A 20,750-nucleotide genomic window follows, 5' to 3' on the forward strand; every position below is an offset into this window, starting at 1 on the left:
TAGAAAGCGATGCACAGTACTTCTCCTAACCATAGTCAGACCTTAGATAGTGTACAGTAATAACTCCACCAAGTCTAGTGAGACACCCCTTTGTGAAGAGCAATGTTTTACTGCTTTAAAAAACAGTTTATTTTCCACTGAGTTGAAGTGTTCTAAATCATATGCAAGCTATGGAGGTCAGCCTTTTGGAGGCACACATGATAGAAAACTTGATAAAGTAACCATCTGGCAGTGGAAAACATCTTTTCCAAGTGAGTTTAATACTGAGAAAAGGCATTAGGTTAAACAGTGATAGAGAAGGTCCACTATTAATCAGTGAAAGGGGAACACACAGAATCTCATTCACAGCATACAACCAATATGCCCGGATGTAGTCCCACGTGAAGTTCTAATAATCCACAGTTAATTTGAATATCTTTGTCAGTTTCAGGCTTGGCCACGACACTGAACTCACTCTTGAGCTGTAGCATTACCTCTAAGCACCACTACTAAGCACCTCCAGCAACACTACTGGGATTTCCTACTGTTGCCAAAGCAGTTCACCTTCCCCAGTACTAGCATCACTGGAAACTCTATGATCAATGAACCACTAGCTGCTGCTTTTATCACAAGCACTTATTTAAGTGGTTGTGATGACAGAAGGTCCCATGAATAGTACTTAAACCAGCAGAGGATGTGGCTGCCTGCCTGTGCTTGGCTTCAGTATTGCTAATGTAAGTACAGATGAATGGTATCATCAACAGTGGAGAAATGCAGGATTGTTTGCCACTTAAACTGAAGCACAAATTTTTATTCTTAACAAATTGTTTTATACCCTACCCACAAGCACAGGCACTGTGGGAGTATCAGATGGAGCTAAAGAAGCAGAAGACATACTGAATCGCGTACTGAAAACAGCTACAAATAATAATGTGAAGGGTGCAGTCCTGGACTGAAGAGGACCAGTGTTCTGGATAACCAGAATGGAGGAGCCCCTCATTTGTGGTGTCCAGTACTGAAACAATTACACCCTATTTCTGCCTGTGGTCATGGCATTAGTAATAATGCTGAAGTTCTGCCCTGAGAAGTACATTCACAGCCCTCCCAAAGTAGATGAGGCTTTGCCTATTTTTCCTGAACACTTGATAATAACTGACAAAATTGGAATGATGATGCAGCAACACAGAAATACTTGTAATAAGAAACTGTTGAAATTAATATGAAAACAGCAGAACAGCAATAAAAAATTACTAAAAATAGGTAAAACCTTTCTGTGATTATAGAGAGAAACTATTTCTCTCCTGCTGAGCCAGATTCTATTACACAGGTAATAAAAGCAGCATTTCAAGAAAAATGACGTACATTCAAATCCACAAAGGGAGCAAGTACAGAGAAACAGTATGGGAATTATGAATACAGGTCCACTTTCCTGTTTTTGCAATTTTTTATGACTTTTCTCATGGAAATGCCCAGATTATGCATGCAGTAGGCTGTGAGACCAAAATAATAGTATTTTTTTTATACCAGAATTACAAATTAAGGGGTTTTTAGTTATTAACAGCAATGTAAACAATGGAAAAAAGTGTTAATTGGACTAGATTGCCAGTCATTTTCTTTGTAAAACACAACAGTGTGCATCGATTCACATCAATCCTAGGATGTTCTGAAGACTTTTTTGCAGGACAAGTGTAGCTTTTTCAGTCCTAAGAAAAATATGTGACCTTATTTGCTATTACAATATTAGATTTCTTCTGACAAATTGGTGAGTGGGGAGGGGAATATCCTACGGGAAAGCTCTGAAGTACTTTAGCTCTCAAACAGAAGAATATTCCAAAGAATCTTTTCAGTGTGGAGTTTGGTCTGCAGCAAGTGTTCCCCTGTGTTTTCTTCTTTCCAAATTATTAAAAAAAATATTTTTTAATAAAAGACAAGGAACAGTCTTTTCACAGTTTTCCAGTAATTCATACAGTGTTCATAGAGGGGCTTTTAGAATTTTCTCTTCAGCCATAAACTGCACAGTAAAAAATTAAAGTTAGGACACTAATAATATTAAAAACATCAGTTTACCTTCTGGAAATACAGTACTAGATATTCTCTGAACAATGTTATAGCCTTCTACAATGAGGTGACTAGGTTCATGGATGAGGGGAGAACAGTGGTTGTTACGTATCTCAGCTTTAGTAAGGGTTTTGATGCTGACTCCCATAACTTGCTGACAAGTCAACAAAGTATGGGCTAGATAAGTGGAGGGTGCATTGGATGGAAAACCTGCTGAACAACTGGGCCCAGAGGGTTATGTTGAGTCACACACAGTACAGCTGCAGAATGTCACTAGTGATGTATGCCAGGGGCCAGTACTGGGTCCAATCCTCTTTAAAACCTGGACAAGTTTGCTGATGATACGAAACTGGGAAGAGTAGCTGACATAGCAGAGGACTCTGTCGCACTACAACTAGGCAGAGAGGAACCTCACAGAGTTCAACAAGGAGAAATGCAAAGTAGTACATCTGGGGAGGAACAGCCTCATGCAACAGTAGTTTGAGGCCAGCCATCTAGAAGGCAGCTCTGCAGAGAAGGATCTTGCGGTCCTGGTGGACCACAAGCTGACTGTGAACTAGCCAGTTTGCCATTGTGGCAAAGGAGGCCACCGGCTTCCTGGGCTCCTTGGTAAAAGCCTTGCAAGTCGGTCAAGGGAAGTGATCCTTCCTCTCTGCTCAGCACTGGTGAGATCTCATCTGAAGTGCTGGGCCCAGTTCTGGTCTCCCCAGTACCTGAAAGATAGGAATTTATCCAAGCAATTACAGGGCAGGGCCAAGGGATGATTAAGGGCTTGGAGCATCCTTCATATAAGAAAAGGCTGAGAGAGCTGGGACTGTTCAACCTGGAGAAGAGAAGACTCAGGTGAATCTCATCAATGTGTATAAATACCTGATGGGGACAATAAAGAAGAGGGATCCAGGCTCTTTTCAGCAGTACCCAGCAACAGGACAAAATGCAAAAGGCACAAATTAAAACCCAGTATTTAATCTGAACCCCAAAAATCCACCTCTTTACTCTGAGTGTGGTCAAATACTGGAACAGGTTACCCTTACAGATTGTGTAGTCTCATCTGTGGAGATATTAAAAACTCAACTTTACCAGGTCCTGGGCCACCAGTATTAGGTGACTGATCAAGCAGGGGGATTGAACTAGATGATCTCAAAAGGTCCCTTCCAACCTAAACAATTAAGTGATATTTTATTACAATGAAAAAAAAAAAAAAGTAGAAAAAGCCCTGCTTTACTTTTATTTGGACTTATATGAGCAGTAAATGTAATCCATTTCTTCTGTTAAGAAGGAGATTTGGCTGATTATTCAAGAAATGATTGTTTTCTTATTATTCTTGCATATTCATACTTTCCACATTTAAAATCTCCTTTGCTGATTGTATTCAGAAGTTAATTGCAACTTCTTGTAAAAGGAGAACACCATGAACAGATGCATTTTAAATCTGTTTTATAGATTATTCTAAGTATCTTTCTTGAGCTTTATAAGAGTTTAGGCTTCTGAAGATGTGGGGAGAGAAACTAAGCAGGCAGTCCTCTCAGATATATTACAGAAAAGAGTAAGAAAGATTATTTTTTTCAGAGGCACAGAATGGCTACCTTGCAAAACAGTAAAGAGCACCTTTGGCAGTGACAGAAGACTCAGACTGTGTAAGTATACCATCAATGCAATGCAGCCTCTGCATTTCTACAAAAACTGTAAATATCTTCTTCATGGACAATAAAGACACAAAAAAAAAAAAAAGAAAAAGAAAAAGAAAAAAAAGTGTGGCCTGAACAAAAGCATTGCATATAAACATAGCAGCAGACACAACAGAAAACAGATAGATACTAGAGAAGAAATCTAAGATAAAAGATGACATATTTGAAAGTTAAAGTAATGAGACAGTGTTTTGTAACAAACCCCTTCAGTTTCAGGACCTGGCACTTCTGAGGCATTTTCTTTTTTTACGACTGAGATCATGCAGTCTCTTTTAATAAAAGTTGTTCAATATCCTTTATAGCTAATATTTAATAAAGGCACCCTCCTAACAAGTTTTTAATATTAGAATATTGGTACTTTCACATGCTATTTTGAGAAGCTAATAAGAAGTATGAATCTTTAGGGTGAATTTGCCTAACCTAATACCAGCATGAGGACAATAAGTCATGTGTACATATGCGTACATACACACAAATACATACTTATGCATATGCATGTATTATAAATGCACACACATTATACACATATATATTAATATTAATATAAAAAGAAGACTCATGGTCTAATTATTATGCGTCTGCAGAGCTCTTGTAACTGTCCATGCAAAGACTCTGTTGCAAATGGAAGGTCCAACCAGCCCTTCCTTTCTTTGGCCAGCTGATGTGTATTAACTTGTTAAGTTATGGAAAATGGATGAAGAGTAAGAATCATTGAGTTCTTCAGCTAAGAAATACTGTTTATTAACTGTGACGGTGGTGGGGATGGGGGGCAGGGGGAGTAATGTAAAACTAACCAAAAGATTACACTGTAGAATTTCCTCAAGAAAAACTTCAGAAAGTAAGTGGCTATACAGAGCTGAGTCCTGTCTGTATCACAGTTTACATCAAATTCAATAGGAGAAGATATAAATACAAAACCAGTGTAATCTTTGAGATCAAGTAGCATGAAACTATAAAAACTCCTGCCTTTCTCATTAAACTGTGGTTTTCATCCATGTCGCCTCTGTTTGCAATTTGGGCCACATTCTGATTGCTTGGCATCCACCTCCAAGAGCAGCAACCAGACTGTGCCACCCAACAGAAAACATTAAGCCTTCTGTATTTCAGCTTATTACCCCCAAGGTGAAAATATCTGGCTAAAACAGAATGCGAGGGCCAATGTCCTTGGCTTGGTAAGAGCACAAGTCTAGTTGCTAAAACAACACACAGGCTCTCTGTATTGAAAGCCTATCTACAGAAATAATTGTGAAATCTGCAAAAAGAATGATCAGTCATGGCATTATCAGTGAACTAATGAATTGTTTTCCCAAGACAGACAGAACAGCTGTGAATCAAATCCAGATCTGGCCTTTATGATAAGTTCATCATTCAAAGGTTTTAAACTAAATAATTCTCAGAAAGCCTATGACTGACTTAAAGCCCTGTGAATGACTAGAATGTATGATTTCTGATTGCAGTCTACCAACAGGCTGATTTTCAGTCATTTAGAAGTCATACTCAATTAATAAACTGCTGCACACCAAGGCTAGAAAAGGCAATTTAACTTCTTGATCCCAGTAAAATTTTGAACAGGCAGCTGTGCTTCCCTAAAGCAAATATTTCTACAAGCAACGACAAGTACTGCAAAAAACTCAGTAAAAGCAACCACAGGGATTTTGTGGACAAAATAACCACCACCTTCTAAGATCAGGGAAGACAGAAGGTACAAACTGACACCTAAGGAGAAAACTATTGTCTCATTTTATCCTGGGGTGCATTAGAAAGGACATGGGCAGTAGGTTGAGGGAGGTGATCCTGCTGCTCTGCTCTGCCCTGGTGAGGCCACATCTGGAGTGCTGTGTCCAGTGCCAGGCTCCCCAGTTCAAGAGAGACAGGGAACTGCTGGGGAGGGTCCAGTCGAGGGCTACAAAGTTTATGAGGGGACTGGAGCATCTCCGCTGTTACGAGGAAAGGCTGAGAGCTGGGCATGTTTACACTGGAGAAGAGAAGACTGAGAGGGGATCTTACCAATGCATACAATTATCTTAAGGGCGAGTATCAAGATGATGGGGCCAGGGTCTTTTCAGTGGTGCCCAGCGACAGGACAAGGGGCAACGGGCACAAACTGCAACACAGGGAGTTCCAGCTGAATATAAAGAAAAACCTCTTTACTTTGAGGGTGAGAGAGCCCTGGAACAGGCTCCCCAGAGGCTGTGGAGTCTCCTTCTGTCGAGACATTCAAACCCCACCTGGACGTGACCCTGTGCAGCCTGCTCTAGGAGGGCCTGCTTTAGTAGGGGGTTGGACTAGATGATCTCCACAGGTGCCTTCCAACCCTGACCATCCTGAGATTCTGTGATACTAAGTGCTTATGCTTTGTTCAATATGGATAAAATTACAGAGAAATTAGCAAAGCCCTCCTGCTGACTTACTTATTTTATTATACCTAGCAAGCATGTATAACAAAAAAAAATTGTCCAATTAAGTTAAATGATACAGATCTAAACAAAGATGATTTGACAATTTCTAAGTAATTTTTTTTTAAAGTTTTTCATCAAATTTGAATAGTCTTATAACTCCACAAGAAATTAATCCTGTTTGGAGACATGTTACCTGCCCTGACTAGTACAGGAGAAAAAAAAATGCTTTTGCAAAAGCCTGTAATGAGATTTTGATTGGCCTGATTCTTCTTGAAGTCTGCAACATTCCCAGCCAAATTCAATTAGTTTGCCTTAAAAGTGAGGCTCTAATAAAGCACATATATTTATAATAATATTCTACTCTAGCCTGTAGCTAAGGAATACAGCTCTAAATAAGAAAGAAGCAGCAGCGACACCTGATAAATTATATTACTTGACTGATTTATGCCTTATGTCCTCCTGTTCAAACCTAACAAAGAAAATTCAATTATCCAAGCAGTCTAGGTTCATGGCTTTGGGAAAAGATGGTCTGGAGCCAAAATTCAAGTATACTGAATCATTTCTAAATGACAGCATGAAACATGGTTGGCAGTGCAGCAGGTAACAAGGATAAGCAAAGATTGTTTCAGTGTTGTCACTTTCTGAAGATATTCTGCAAGTATTTGACAATATCATTGAAGCATAACACTTATCTACTTTCAGGCCTATATACTATAACTTATAAAAACCGTATAAACCTTCAAAACGTACTTAGTAAAATGTAAATGGTAAAAATGCAATGACAAACATTAATGCAATGCAAAGATAACATATTTAAATAGAAAACAGACAATATGCAGATGGAGGATGTTACCACGAGAACTTTACTTCTTGTACCTCGTTTTTCTCTGTTGAAATATTTAATCCCCAAGTTCCACTGAAGAGTTGTTGTTTGTCAATCAAACTTGAATTTGTCATCAAATTCAGTTCTAACTTCCACAATTAATTTTGTTCTTATATCAGAATACCACAGTTTAGCTTCAATAAGACAGCATAAAAGATAACATCTCAACACATACTCCTCCTGACTGCAGGGCAATACTGATTATCAGAACCTGTTTTGTTCTGTACTGAATTCTGAATGCAATATAAATTTCCTGTGGGTATCACTAGGATTCAATCAATCTCTTCACAAGAGATCATGGTCACTAAAACAGTATTTGAGACCAAATTTATCCTACCTTCAAAGAAACTATTGTTTTAATTTTGACATAGAGAAAGCATTGACAATGGGGAACTGAAGTTTGGGTTTCCATGTGCCTTTTTCTCCTTCAAGGAATTTGTGACTTTTCTTCAGATTACATACACACGCAAGCACGCACATGTGCACACACAAAAAGAAGAGAAGAGAAGAGAAGAGAAGAGAAGAGAAGAGAAGAGCAGAGCAGAGCAGAGCAGAGCAGAGCAGAGCAGAGCAGAGCAGAGAACAGAAGAGAACAGAAGAGAACAGAAGAGAGAAGCGAAAAGAGAAAAGAGAAAAGAAAAAGAGAAAAAAGAAAAAAAGCAAATAGAACGGTGGTCTTTGTTTAATTGTTTTCTGAAAGTATTTTGGGAGCTAACCTGGTCTGACTTTGGCCATGTCATATTCAAGTGTCTTGTCTAAGCTCATCATTGCTGTTTCCTTTGCACACACCACGGAAAGAAATTGGTGCTTCTAGAGGGTGATTTGTGCTCATTATTTCAGATGCTTATCTTCAGATGGATCCCTCATTCCTCAGGGATGCCAGCTGTCTTTACAGACTACAATGGAGTCTAGAGTTAGGTGAGGTAAAGTCAACCTGGAAAAATGATATAACTTCATACCTTGTAGATTAAACACGTACATTTTCAATACAATTCAGTGTTTATATAACAGATAATCCTACACAGAATCAGTTAGCATGTTTAATGTAGATATTTAATATGTTCCATAAGCATACATTAAGGCCTATGGTGGTGCCATTTCTAGACTTTTAATGCTGGACTGTAGAGACATTTGCACTAATACGTGCAAAAATGTACCCAGTCTCTCAGTTTACATGAAATAGCTGTCCCTTTCCTATCTGAGCACTATATGAAAACCCAGAGGCAGAGAACAATGTATATTTTTCTTCCCAGTGTGCAAATGCTACTGCTTGGTTGGTTTCGATAGAAATCTTCCAATACTCAGGAGGAGTCTAGTGCATTTCTGTCAAGAAGTTCTACCTCTAAGTTCAGACTGCAAAGATAGTTTGCTTTGCTAGCGTTTGAGAGTGAAACATGGCATGACTGTAGTTGCACAGTGGAAGATTATAGGCAATGAGAATATTTCTAACAAATGGCTTTCTTCTGCAAAGAACAGAGAACTGATTTTTGCAGAACACATCTTTGGTAATGAGTTATGCCAAGCATGCTGTATCAGGATTGATCTTTCTATAAAGCCTGCAAATTGCTAATGTTCAACATGGACATAATGAAATAATGTTTCACAGTATCCAGGCTCTGGTCAGGTGGAAGTAAGTTACGATGTTTCGTTGCTATCTAGCCAGAAATACTGAAGGTGTCTGCCAAAATTCATGGTTTCCCATTCTCATCAGATCCTTCTGTTTCAAAAGCTACAGCTACACACATGACTTTTATTTATGTATTTTATTCCCATGAAATCAAGGAGCAGTAGAGGGGTGGTGTGTTGACCCAAACCCAAACCTGGGAGCAGGGAAGTGCTCCTGAATCCTGCAGTTTAGAGGCAGTCAGTAAGTTTCATTACATCAGCAAATCAAAACGGCCCCCGTCCACCTGTCATCCCATCCCAACCCGAACCACCATCACCACCACCCACCCCCTCGGCAAATATTCCACTCTATACTGTTCTGACATCCATAATCACAAAATGCCTAAGCAAACAAGGTAAAAAAAAAAAAAAAAAAGTGGCTAAAGGAGACGTAACAGTAACCCTTTTCACCAGAAGCATATTGGTTAATGCAGCCTCTTGGAACACCAATCGGGTTTGATCTTTCATTACAGAATAATAAAAGACTCACTGGCCAACAAGTCAAAGAATGAGCATGAAGTAATGACAAAGTTATGAGGACACTCACTAGGAAGAATGGACAGATGTATAACAGTTTCTGCTCTGTCAACTACTCAATATAAAGCATTTCAATATTCAGTAGTTTGGGGATTAGTCAGCCAAAATCCTTCTCCCAGATGAACATTTCAATTACCATGCAAAGGGGTCAACTCCCATGCATTAGTCCAATGATTAATTATTTCCAAATGAAGCAAAGCAGTAGCTTCAGCAAGATGTGACAAATAAGCTACGCCACCGGGAAATTCATGAATCTGATGTTCAGAAGTGAAAGAAAAATCTCCAAGCTAATCAGGCAACGAATGCGCCTGAACCCTTATCTCTTGCACTACTCTGCCTGAACGCTTTATTTAATAAAACGTAGGCACTGTTACTTCTGACTATATTCTGTAAGAAAAAGTCAGCCCAACTCCAGGAGAGGACTTACGATCATGACTTCAGAGCTGAGAAAGGCGTCTCCATGCTTAATTTTCTTCAGCAATGTGATCTAGGACAAACTGGCTCTTGCACTGGTTTGCCCTACTAACCTGCTCTCTAAGTAGCTCCGTACACTCCATTCTTAAGTGCTGACATCTCAGCTGTCAGACAAGAATATATCTAGATTCTTCTGTAGATCTACTTCTAGTTGTTGTAACAACTCCCCTAATTCTGTACTATCTGACGGGGAAAATATTCTCTTTCTCATTTAGTCTTATGACATTTTTAAAAGGTGTCATAAATGCCTAAGCGTTTAAAGACAGCAAAGAGCAGCACCACCATCCAAAAGTCTTATTTAGGAAAATAATGGTATCCTTGTGCAATCCAGAGCAAAATCTTTGCCAAATGCTAGTTTGAAACTTAATTTGGATGAAAACATGAGAATAGCAGAAACACTTGTTACAAGAGTTGCCCCACGCCAAATCTGCCTTGCTATCCAGACCTGAAAAATAAACACTGGACACTGTAGATTGCCTGAAACAAGAATGACATAGGGTATTAAACTGAATCTCATCTGGAGTACCATGGCTTTTGCTTTATTATTTCATGCAGTTCACTGCAATGTATTTCTTTAAAAATTACTAACATCCTGCCCCTCCAAAAAGGCACAGATGACAAGTGAATCAATAGAGGTTTTACACAGAATGAAGGGCATGGGGGGAAAGGTTCTAGCATCTTCTCACAGAAGCCATCCCTGCAGCCCCCCTGCCACCAAAACTTTGCCTTGTAAACACAATACAGACACTGATTTTCACAGTAGTTGGTCTATCTGGAAAAAAATACTGAGAGCTAGAAAGCCCAAGGACTCAGAATCCATTCTCTCTTTGTGGCCTTAGATAAGCCAGATGCCTTCAGTTATACCTTTTTTCAGCTAACCTGGGTAACCGGTTGTGAAGATACCAAAGGCTCTGTAAGTGGAAACCAGGTCTATAAATATTCAAATATAATAATTAAAAATAAATATTTTCTTAGATTATATAAATAAAAAATAATACTTAACAAGAAATACTTAAAAAGAGACACTTAACAGTGCTTATGTTTTGTTAAATAAAACATTCAGGCAGAGTGCAAGAGACAAGGGTTCAGGCGCATTCTTTGCCTGATTAGCTTGGAGATTTTTCTTTCACTTCTGAACATCAGATTAATGAATAAAAATAAAATACTTTAAAAGAAATTTTATATTATAAAATAGATAATTAAAACTAGACAATTAATTAAATGTCATAATAATATTAGAGTGACTGTCACAAGTTCTTATATTTTATATATATATATATATATATGCACACATAACATATTCAAAACCATGTACTATTGATTGGGAAAGAACAAAATTCTGAAGAAAAAACAATTCCAATCTAAATTCATCTAAATTTGAAAAGACTTTGAAGGAGTTCAGTTTCCCATCTCAGAAACAGAATTTGAAATTGCTAGCAATAGCATAACATAAACTTTTATACTAGAAATTATCCAGTTCATAAAGTCCTCATTTAGTTAAACAGCTGCATGAATCTTATAGCTGTTACTTTAGGATTACTGTGTAAAAAGTTCTTCTCATCATCAGTACTATGTATTCTAGCTAAATATTTATCAAATACATTAAAGATGCACAAACTCTCCCCAGTAAAAACCCAGAAGTGACAGAATTCCCCACAAACTGGACTGCCACGTCATGGCTCACAGATTATCATAAAGAATATTAAAATAACCTGGCAAGTCTCATAACTGATGTTAAAAGACACTTGATTAGTCTGAGTCATGAAGCTACATCCAGAAGAAATATAAGCTAGATTCCTCATTATGATCACTATGCCCTCCTTTTCAGTATCAGTTATGTTATGCAAAACAACAGCAAGCAAAAAAGTTCCACTCTGTGCTGAAAATGGAACTGCAGACACCTTGCTAGCAGGAGGCATCATGCAGCCACTCGAGCTTTGCTTACCATCTGTCGAGCATCCACTGGTGCCATCGCTGGAACAATAACGCATTTCAATCCTTTGCCTTCCCACCTCTAGCAAATTTGGGTCAGGCAATCGTGCTTTGCAGGTGTATCGGAAACGTTGTTCATAGTGGCCACCATTGTCTGAAATATTGACTGGGGTCCAAGGTGTCCAAGGAGTTGTCTTTTTTAACTCTGGACAGGCATTGGTGTTACAAGGTTGATATTCCTGAAATAAAATGGTCATAATCAATATATGAAAAAAAAACCAAAACAACCAAACCCCAAACCCTCAAAACAGACAAAAAGTCAATCAATCAAAAAGCCTCTGGTATTTTTTTCCAGCTATTCCAATAGCAATGATCATCAATAAACTTTTAATTCCAATCTCAAACTGAAAGTGTTTTTTTCTGCTTCTAGGCAAGTACAGTAGCACACTGCTAAAAGCAATAGTATACCAGTAGAAATTAGATCTATTACATTCATAAAAAAACAGTAAAATGAACAGTAAAAGTACCATGATAAAGCACATCCTTTATAAATTAATAGCCCCAAATAAAGTGTAGCTAAATATGTTAAAGCTTTTAATTAAGACAAATACTGACAAATTGCAAGTACAAGACACAAACCAGCAAATAATTCCTTGGTAAAATCTAGTGGCATATGAATAAGCGATCCACTGTCCATTTTTTTATATTACCCATATAGTACAAGGGTACAATGGACAACAAATGTTTTCTATTACAGAAACTGGCTCTCTGAGGTACATGTTGCCCATAGCTTCAGAATTGCTAAACCTATCATCAGAAGCAAATTCCCTGTGGACTTACATGCATCAAAAGGAACAGACCACACCTAAGAAACAAATGCAGAATTGCGAATATTCTCAAGCCCCACAGTGTACACCCTCTGACCAGTAACATCAAGATCTGTAGGTCCTGCCCAGTCATTTCTGAGAGAACAATATACTTCATATGATGCAAGTGGTTTGTGAACTATATGGCTGAAGTTAAACAACCATTAAGTATCAGAATGAATTCATGCTAACGAATTATTAAAGACAAAAGGAAATAGGCATCAGTGGAACAATTTTAAATGATCTCTCTACCTCTGACATCTTAGAGACATACCCAGCGGAGAGCACCTTTTCAAAAGGAGCCTATTAAACTGTGTAATTCCACTAAATACTAAAAACCATGGACACAATAGAAGTTAAGATTTTATCACTGGCCAGTGTGGTGAGGCAGGCTTCAAACTGAAGGACTCAGGGGGAGGAGTCCAATGTGACAACGCTCATGCCATCGCATCCAACTGTAGAATAAGCCAGGCCAACCAGAGCAGCTCCTTAGCTGCCTCCCAAGGTGAGTACCAGAAGGCCAGCCACCTCAAGGGCGTATGTGGCTACAGAGGATCCACTTGCACTCCTCCTGGAAAATCTGCGTGCTTGAATATCTCTCTGCAATGCCTGTACAGCAACACATGCAGCATGGGGAAGAAAGAGGGAAAAGTTAGAGATCTGTGTGCAGTCACAGCGCCATGATCTCATTGCCATTACAGAGACATGGTGGGATAGCTCACATGACTGGAATGCTGTCACAGATGGCTGTGTACTTTTTAGGAAAGACAGGTCAGCCAGGAGAGGTGGTGCAGTCACTCCTTAGTAAGGAAGCAACTGAATGTATCAAGCTCTCCCTTGGGGTAGATGCAGAATAAGTCAGGAGCTTACGGGTAAAGACAAAGGGGCAGGCCAACATGGGGGACACTGTTGTGGTTGTTTGCTACAGGCCACCTGATCAGCGAGAGAAAGTCAATGAGACCTTCTACAGATAATTGAAGGTAATCTCACAGTCACAGGCCCTGGTTCTCATGGGGGACTTCAATTTCCCTGACATCTGCTGGAAAGACAGCACAGCTAGGCTCATGCAGCCCAGGAGGTTCCTGCAGAGTGCTGATGATAACTTCTTGACACAGGTGGTGGAGGAGCCAACAGGCAAAGTGTGCTCCTGAACCTTGTACTCACAAACAAAGAAGGACGGTTTGGGGATGTGAAGGTTAGGGGCAGTCTTGGCTGCGGTGACCACAAGATGGTGGAGTTCACGATCCTGCATGGAGGAAGCAGGGCAACAAGTAGGATTGCAACCCTGGACTTTAGGAGAGCTAACTTTGGCCTCTTCAAGGACCTACTTGCAGGAATCCCATGGGTTAGGGACTCTAGAAGGTAGGGGGTCCAGGACAGTTGCCTGATATTCAAGCATCATCACTTCCTCCAAACTCAAGATAGGTGCATTCCCATGAGGAGGAAATCAAGCAAAGGAGGCACAAGGCATGCATGGATGAGGAAGAAACTTCTAGCAAACCTCAGACACAAGAAGGAAGTTTACAGAATGTGGAAAAAGGGACACACCACTTGGAAGGAATATAGGGATGTGGTCAGAACATGCAGGGAGATGACAAGGAAGGCTAAGGTCCATTTGGAATTAAATCTGGCAAGGGAGGTCAAGAACAAGAAGAGCTTCTTCAAGCACATCAGCAGGAAAAGGATGACTGCAGAAAATGTGGGCTCACTGCTGAATGAGGTGGGTGCCCTGGTGATGAAGGACACAGAGAAAGTGGAGTTAAAGAATGTTGCCTTTGCTTCAGTCTTTACCGACAAGGCCGGCCCAGACCCCGAACACGAGAGGAAGTCTGGAGAAAGGAAGACTTCCCCTTGGTCAAGGAGGATTGTTAGAGATCACTTAAGCAAACTTGACACCCACAGTCCATGGGCCCTGATGGGGTGCACCCCAGTGTGCTGAGGGAGCTGGCAGATGTTATCACCAAGCTACTCTCCATCATCTTTGAAAGGTCATGGAGGACAGGAGAGGTGCCTGAGGACTGGAGGAAAGCCAGCGTCACTCCAGTCTTCAGAAAGGACAAGAAGGAGGACCCAGGAAACTACAGGCTGGTCAGCCTCACCTCCATCCCTGGAAAGGTGATGGAACAGCTCATCCCAGAGGTCATCTTTAAGTATGTAGAAGGAAAGAAGGTCATAAAGAACAGTCAACATGGACTCACCAAGCAGAAATCATGCCTGACCAATGTGAATAGGCTTGTATGATGGAATGACTGGCTGAGTAGACAAAGGGAGAGTATAGGATCTTGCCTACCTTAACCTCAGCAAGGCTTCTGACACTGTTTCCCACAACAGCCTCAGAGGTAAGCTGAGGAAGTGTGGGTCAGATGAGTGGACAGTGAGGTGGATTGAGACCTGGTTCAGTGGCAGAGCTCAGAGGGTTGTGATCAATGTCTCAGTCTAGCTGGAGGCTTGTAGCTAGTGGTGTCCCCTGACAGTGGTCAGTACTGAATCCAGTTCTATTCAACTTATTCATCAGTGACCTGGATGAAGGGACAGAATGTACCCTCAGCCAGTTTGCTGATGATACAATACTGGGAGGAATGGGTGGTACAACCAGCAGGCTGCACTGCTGTTCAGTGAGACCTGGGCAGGCTGGAGAGTTGGGCACTGAGGAATCTAGTGAAGCTCCACAAAGGCAAGTGTAAGGTCTTGCACTTAGGGAGGAATAACCCCATGTACCAGTACTAGCTAAGGTTTGGCCTGCTGGAAGGCAGCTCTGCAGAGAAGGACCTAGGAGTTCTGGTGGACAGCAAGATGACCATGAACCAGCAGTGTGCCCTGGTGGCCAAGAAGTCCAATGGGATCCTGGGGTGCATTAGGAAGAACATGGTCAGCAGATCCAAGGAGGTGATCCTGCCACTCTGCTTGGCCCTGGTGATGCTGCATATGGAGTACTGTGTCCAGTTCTGGGCTCCCCAGTTCAAGAAAAAAACTGAACTAGTGGAGAGGATCCAGCTGAGGGCTACAAAGATGATGAGGGGGCTGGAGCATCTCCGCTGTTACGAGGAAAGGCTGAGAGCTGGGCATGTCTAGCCTAGAGAAGACTGAGAGGGGATCTTACCAATGCACATAAATATCTTAAGGGCAAGTGTCAAGAAGGTGAGGCCAGGCTCTTTTCAGTGGTGACCAGCGACAGGACAAGGGGCAAGGGGCACAAACTGCAAGACAGGGAGTTCCAGCTGAATATAAAGAAAAACTTCTTTGAGTGTGACAGAGCACTGGAACAAGCTGCCCAGAGAGGCTGTGGAGTCTCCTTCTCTGGAGACGTTCAAACCCCACCTGGACATGATCCTGTGCAACCTGCTCTAGGAGAACCTTATTTAGCAGGGGTGCTGGACTAGATGATCTCCAGGGGTCCTTTCCAATCCTGACCATTCTGTGATTCTGTAGTACAACCAACTTCTCCCACAACCCCTAGTCCAGCTGATACCACCATGTTCCAACAAGCAATATATTACCTGCTGCTCTCTTTCCCATGGTGACAATAGCCTTTTTATCTCATACTTTCCTCAGTCCACTACCTCTTCTCCCAGATGGTCTAACTTAGTAACATACCCAATTAGGATGAGAACAATTGCTCTATATTTTGGTTTAAAGTCTTTATTACTATTTAAGATCTAAAAGAAGCTTCTTTGTCTGAAAGCTTTTCTAATTCTTCCATCTATTAGACTTGGGAAAACAACTGTTCTCCAGAAACCCCTGCCCCCCTAACAGAGCAAGGTACTGGAGAACCCAGCATTATCTTCAAGACTGTTATGTTCTGATGTCAGGTGGACTTGTGACAAACTTCCTGGTGGCATGGCTTTGTGGTACTTCAGGCAAGAAACAGCTCTTATCCCAGAGACTTCAGGTGGCCTACTCCTGTTTACTCCTCAAGGCTGTGCGAAGTCCCTTTCCACCTTAAAATCTGGTGATCATTACACTGCTGACAACATGAACCATACTCAAGGACCATCTGTGAAAGAGGATCCCCTTAGAGCACAGAGGACTGGATCAGTCTTTCCAGGCCCCGAGTTGCAGCCTTGACTGGTTTCTGGATCAGAAGACAGCAAAGAACAAGCAAACTATCTAGTCCTGTGTACAGCAGGGGAAGTAATATCTTCATGTCTCTCCCAGGCAACTGTTTCATGTATGTTTTAGACTGAGGATAGAACATATATGATTATTCTCCTCGCAGCTCATGCACAGTAAAAGGGAAATTATAACATTAACAGATCCCAGCAACAGCCAGAACCACCTTGCTTGCTTTCCCAGCTGGCTATTCCCCTCCAACCTGCAGTCCCCTGTAGCAGCTGAACTACAGTGTGTCTTTTAGCAAGAATACTCTTTCCCTTTTTCTTTTTCTTTTTTTTTTTTTTAAAAAAAAGATGTCTAGCACTGATGAGTCTATCACCTCCCTGCATCAGCTGTTCCGCTATTTAGTAATCCTCAAAGCCAACAAATTGGAACTTAATTCAAGGCTGCATTTTCCCCTTAATTTAATTTTCCAGTCACTGAATTTTGCTGTGCCTTTATCAATATACTGATACTGAAAATGTTCCTTGTCCCATACCTACAAAGAAATTTTTCATGCCCAAGCACCCATACATAATGATAAACTAAGCTGAACTTCTTAGAGCTACATAGGATTTAAAACCTGATCTCCAGGTCCTGTGCATCCCTATGTCTTCTTTTTGTCCTATTTCCTTATTTTCTTTAAGACTGGGCACCAAAATCTGACTTGGCACTCTAGAAGCAGTCTTATCAATACAGCACGCAGAGGCAATCATGACCCTGTTCCGCTTGACAGTCTGACTTTAATACATATTATACATATTATTGCATTAGTGCTTTTTCCTTCCACAACATTGCACAAAGAACTTAAGTAGACCCAATTATCTTTGATACCCTGTCCTTCTCTAAATCACAGCTTTACAACTACATATAGTTTCCTATCCTGCAAGAGGCTGGTATTTGGCAATATTAAAATACATTTTATTAAGTTTTGCAATTATCTAGCATATCATTTACTACCCCAACAATCTCTGTCATGGTGTAGCTTTACTGAAGATGTCTTGTATTACTGTCTAGACTGTTGATAAAAAATGTTAAGTGCTATTGACCCAAGAACTGATTCCAGGCAGACCCTGCTAGACACATCCCAGTCATTTATATCTATCCATTAACACCACATTTTGTTAGTGAGTCAGCTTTTAATCCATTTAACATTTGCCATCTATTTCAGTTTTCCAAATCAAAGTATTTTCTGTTGCAAAGGCAAATGTCTCAGAAAAAAATCAATGACAGTCTGGGAGAGGTACTGTATCACTTTCACACATCTTGAAACACAAGCTCTTTTCTAGTAGCATACAAGCAGGAATAATTCAATCAGTGTTTGTTTCAATATGTTCACAATGGTCTAAAAGTTCCAGTCTCTCATTTGCTGTTGATTTTTTAAACTGATATTTTTCCGTTAAAAACAAAAGCTGCTAGAAATGTGAGGTCTTTCTACACTGGATATAGCATAGACAGGTGAAGGACACGTCAAGTAGAATGCGAGAGATACGCAATGAACCCTTTGTCAAATCAAAATAAGCAGTAAAGAAAGAAGTTAATTTAGCGGCAGCATGTTGTGTGCTGTTTTACTAACACACATCTGAGGGGAATACATCAGCTCAGTTTTTTCTAGAAAAACAGACTATAAGGAATCAGTATGCTTCAGGATTCTAGTCCTCTCATACACCCTAACATGAGCCAGAAAAGCAAGGTGCTCCTTAAAAGCATCTGCAGAAACCATTTGTTAGTTTTTCCTTTCTTCTCCTTTGGTGCATAACTTATAAAAAAGTTCATCTGCTGTCATGCTGGTCTGTTCAACCCCTGGATAATACCCATGAAAGGCTCAGAATGGCAGGAGAAACTAAAGTACATGTAGATTACACAGAAAACATTTACAGCAGTAAATAACATCTCTTTGAGAAAATTCAGAGGAATATCCTAACAGTGGATGACTCCATTAAGTTCTGGCACCACTAACGACCTGGCAGAGCCTGCTGGCTTCTCTTACAAACAGCAAGTGCTGCACTGCTCTACCAACTACCTTGAGTGCCACAGAGGAATCAAAAATCACATTGTGCTTCGTGAAAGCGTTGATGTGATCTGACGCTACAAAACTGCAGTATAAGCAGAACAATAATTGTGCTCTGAATGGTCTCAGATTTGGAAGTAAAGGAAGGGGAGATCACAGATGGGTATACACCGTGCTGCTAGCGTAAATACATAGTCTGGAGGGATTTCTCAGAGACTGGGAATATAGGAATGTTGCAGCACTCTCCAAACTATCAAGCTGCAACAAGGTCTTTTACCATTTCATACCAACATACTCTTCATGCCAGTCCCTCTACTACCTCCTCATCTCTCCTCACCCAAGGTGTGTGTTCTCTCTGCTTCTTCTTCCTCGGCTGCTCTCTCTTCTTTGGCTGCCCAGCCACTTAACCAGCCACAGCTGCACCCTGTCTACATCAGACAACCCACCGCCCCTGAAGCCAGCCCACAGCTGTGTATTATCAATGTTAATTAACCCAGATTCATCCCTCTACATAGAAACTGCTATCTTTGCTTGGATTATCCTCCTCTTTTCTCCTTGTCCAACACTTGAATAATTTTCTCAAGTGGCTGTCATGTTTTAACCTGGTAGGCAGCTAAACACACAACCACTCACTCAGTTTTCTCCCTGCCCGATGGGATGGGGGACAGAATAGGAAGAAATAAAGTAAAATCTATGAGTTGAGATAAAGACAGCTTAACAGGACAAAAAAGGACACCAAAAAAAATAGTGATAAAAAACTTAAATATACAAAACAAGTGATGCACAACACAATTGCTCACCACCTGATGAGCGATGCCCAGCCAGTTCCTATGCAGCATCCCCTGGCCAGCTTTCCCCCTAGCTGATATACTGTGAATGACAACATATGGTATGGAATAGCCCTTTGGCCACTTTGGGTCAGCTGTCCCAGCTGTTGGCCCTCCCAGCTCCTTGTGCCCCCAGCCTACTTGCTGGTGAGTGGGGTGAGAAGCTGAAAAGTCCTTGACTTAGAGTAACCACTGCTTAGCAACTACTAAAACATCAACGTTATCCCCATCCTAAAAGACACAGCACTGTACCAGCTATTAGGAAGGAAAGTAACTCTATCCCACCTGAAACCAGGACAGTGTCATGGATACAATAATAAAGCAACCACATTGAGTGAAAGTCTCAGATGAAACACTGAGGGCTCAACTCAGCAAAAAAAACCAGTGGTGAGAAAGAACTAGACCAGCAGCGGAACACTCTGCTTCAATCGGGCTGTTGAGAGGAGTCAAGACAGTGGCTGCCAAACTCCACTCCATGTCCTCCACATGGACTGAAGAAAGAGATGGGACCAAGCTCTCCTGGGAGGGGTCACTAGGTACCCACAGAGGAACATTCAGGGTCTGATATGATGTTTTCAAGTACATTAGTTCTTAGGGTATACTTGTGGACTCAGAACAATAATTATTTGAGGACATTTCCAGACTCCAAAAATATCACTGCAACAGTTTAAACTTAACCACATTTTCAAAGTTCTCTTCGCAAGTTGTCCTAAAGCTTGTGGCCTAATTTACCATAATGTAGCTTTCAGTTTAGAGTGGATTTAGTCAGGTGAGATTATTAAATTTATGCCTGGATATGGCTGGCAAAGATGCAATAATACCTTTAAAGGCTAAATATCAGAGGACAGCCCAACATTTAGTTGGGACTTTTACATAAAATACACACAAATAAATACAAAATGCGTGTCTATGAAAATGATAAAATAAAAAATTATCACAAAGCATACCGGTGGCAATATGAGAAAAGGCATCATAAATGAAAAACATAATTTGGAATGATAGAACATAAACATTAATTATGCTATTAACCAGGTAGCTTGCTTCTGTATTTAAAGAATATTTCCTAGTATTTGTGTATAATGAAAAACATTTTTGTTGTTGTATTATTTTAGAAAAAGAAACTCAAATGTTATTTCCAAAACATTTCAAACTGGAGGAGATAGTTCCTAAATAATGTAGAACAAAATTCTACTGTTTTCTTGTGTAGGACATAGAACAGACTACTTTTTTTTGTCTCTGAATAGCCACTTCAGTCAAATTCCTGAAAATTTTGAGAATCTCTGAGACTTTTACTCCTACTTTAAGTTTGATTTTAATTAAACAAACAGCATGATAGTCT

The 20,750-nt window shown here is 40.4% G+C and overlaps 1 protein-coding gene across 5 annotated transcripts in view; it reads right to left on the reverse strand.

Annotated features, from left to right (window-relative positions):
• Positions 1–20,750, reverse strand: part of SEMA5A (semaphorin 5A) — a 350,205-nt gene that overhangs the window by 26,002 nt on the left and 303,453 nt on the right. For all 5 annotated transcript variants that reach the window (XM_056332052.1, XM_056332048.1, XM_056332050.1 and 2 more), the window contains exon 17: positions 11,629–11,854. In XM_056332052.1, the coding sequence (XP_056188027.1) occupies positions 11,629–11,854 (226 nt within the window). The remainder of the gene's footprint in view (positions 1–11,628; positions 11,855–20,750) is intronic.

This window comes from Falco biarmicus, chromosome 3 (assembly GCF_023638135.1).
Source record: "Falco biarmicus isolate bFalBia1 chromosome 3, bFalBia1.pri, whole genome shotgun sequence".
NCBI lineage: Eukaryota > Metazoa > Chordata > Aves > Falconiformes > Falconidae > Falco > Falco biarmicus.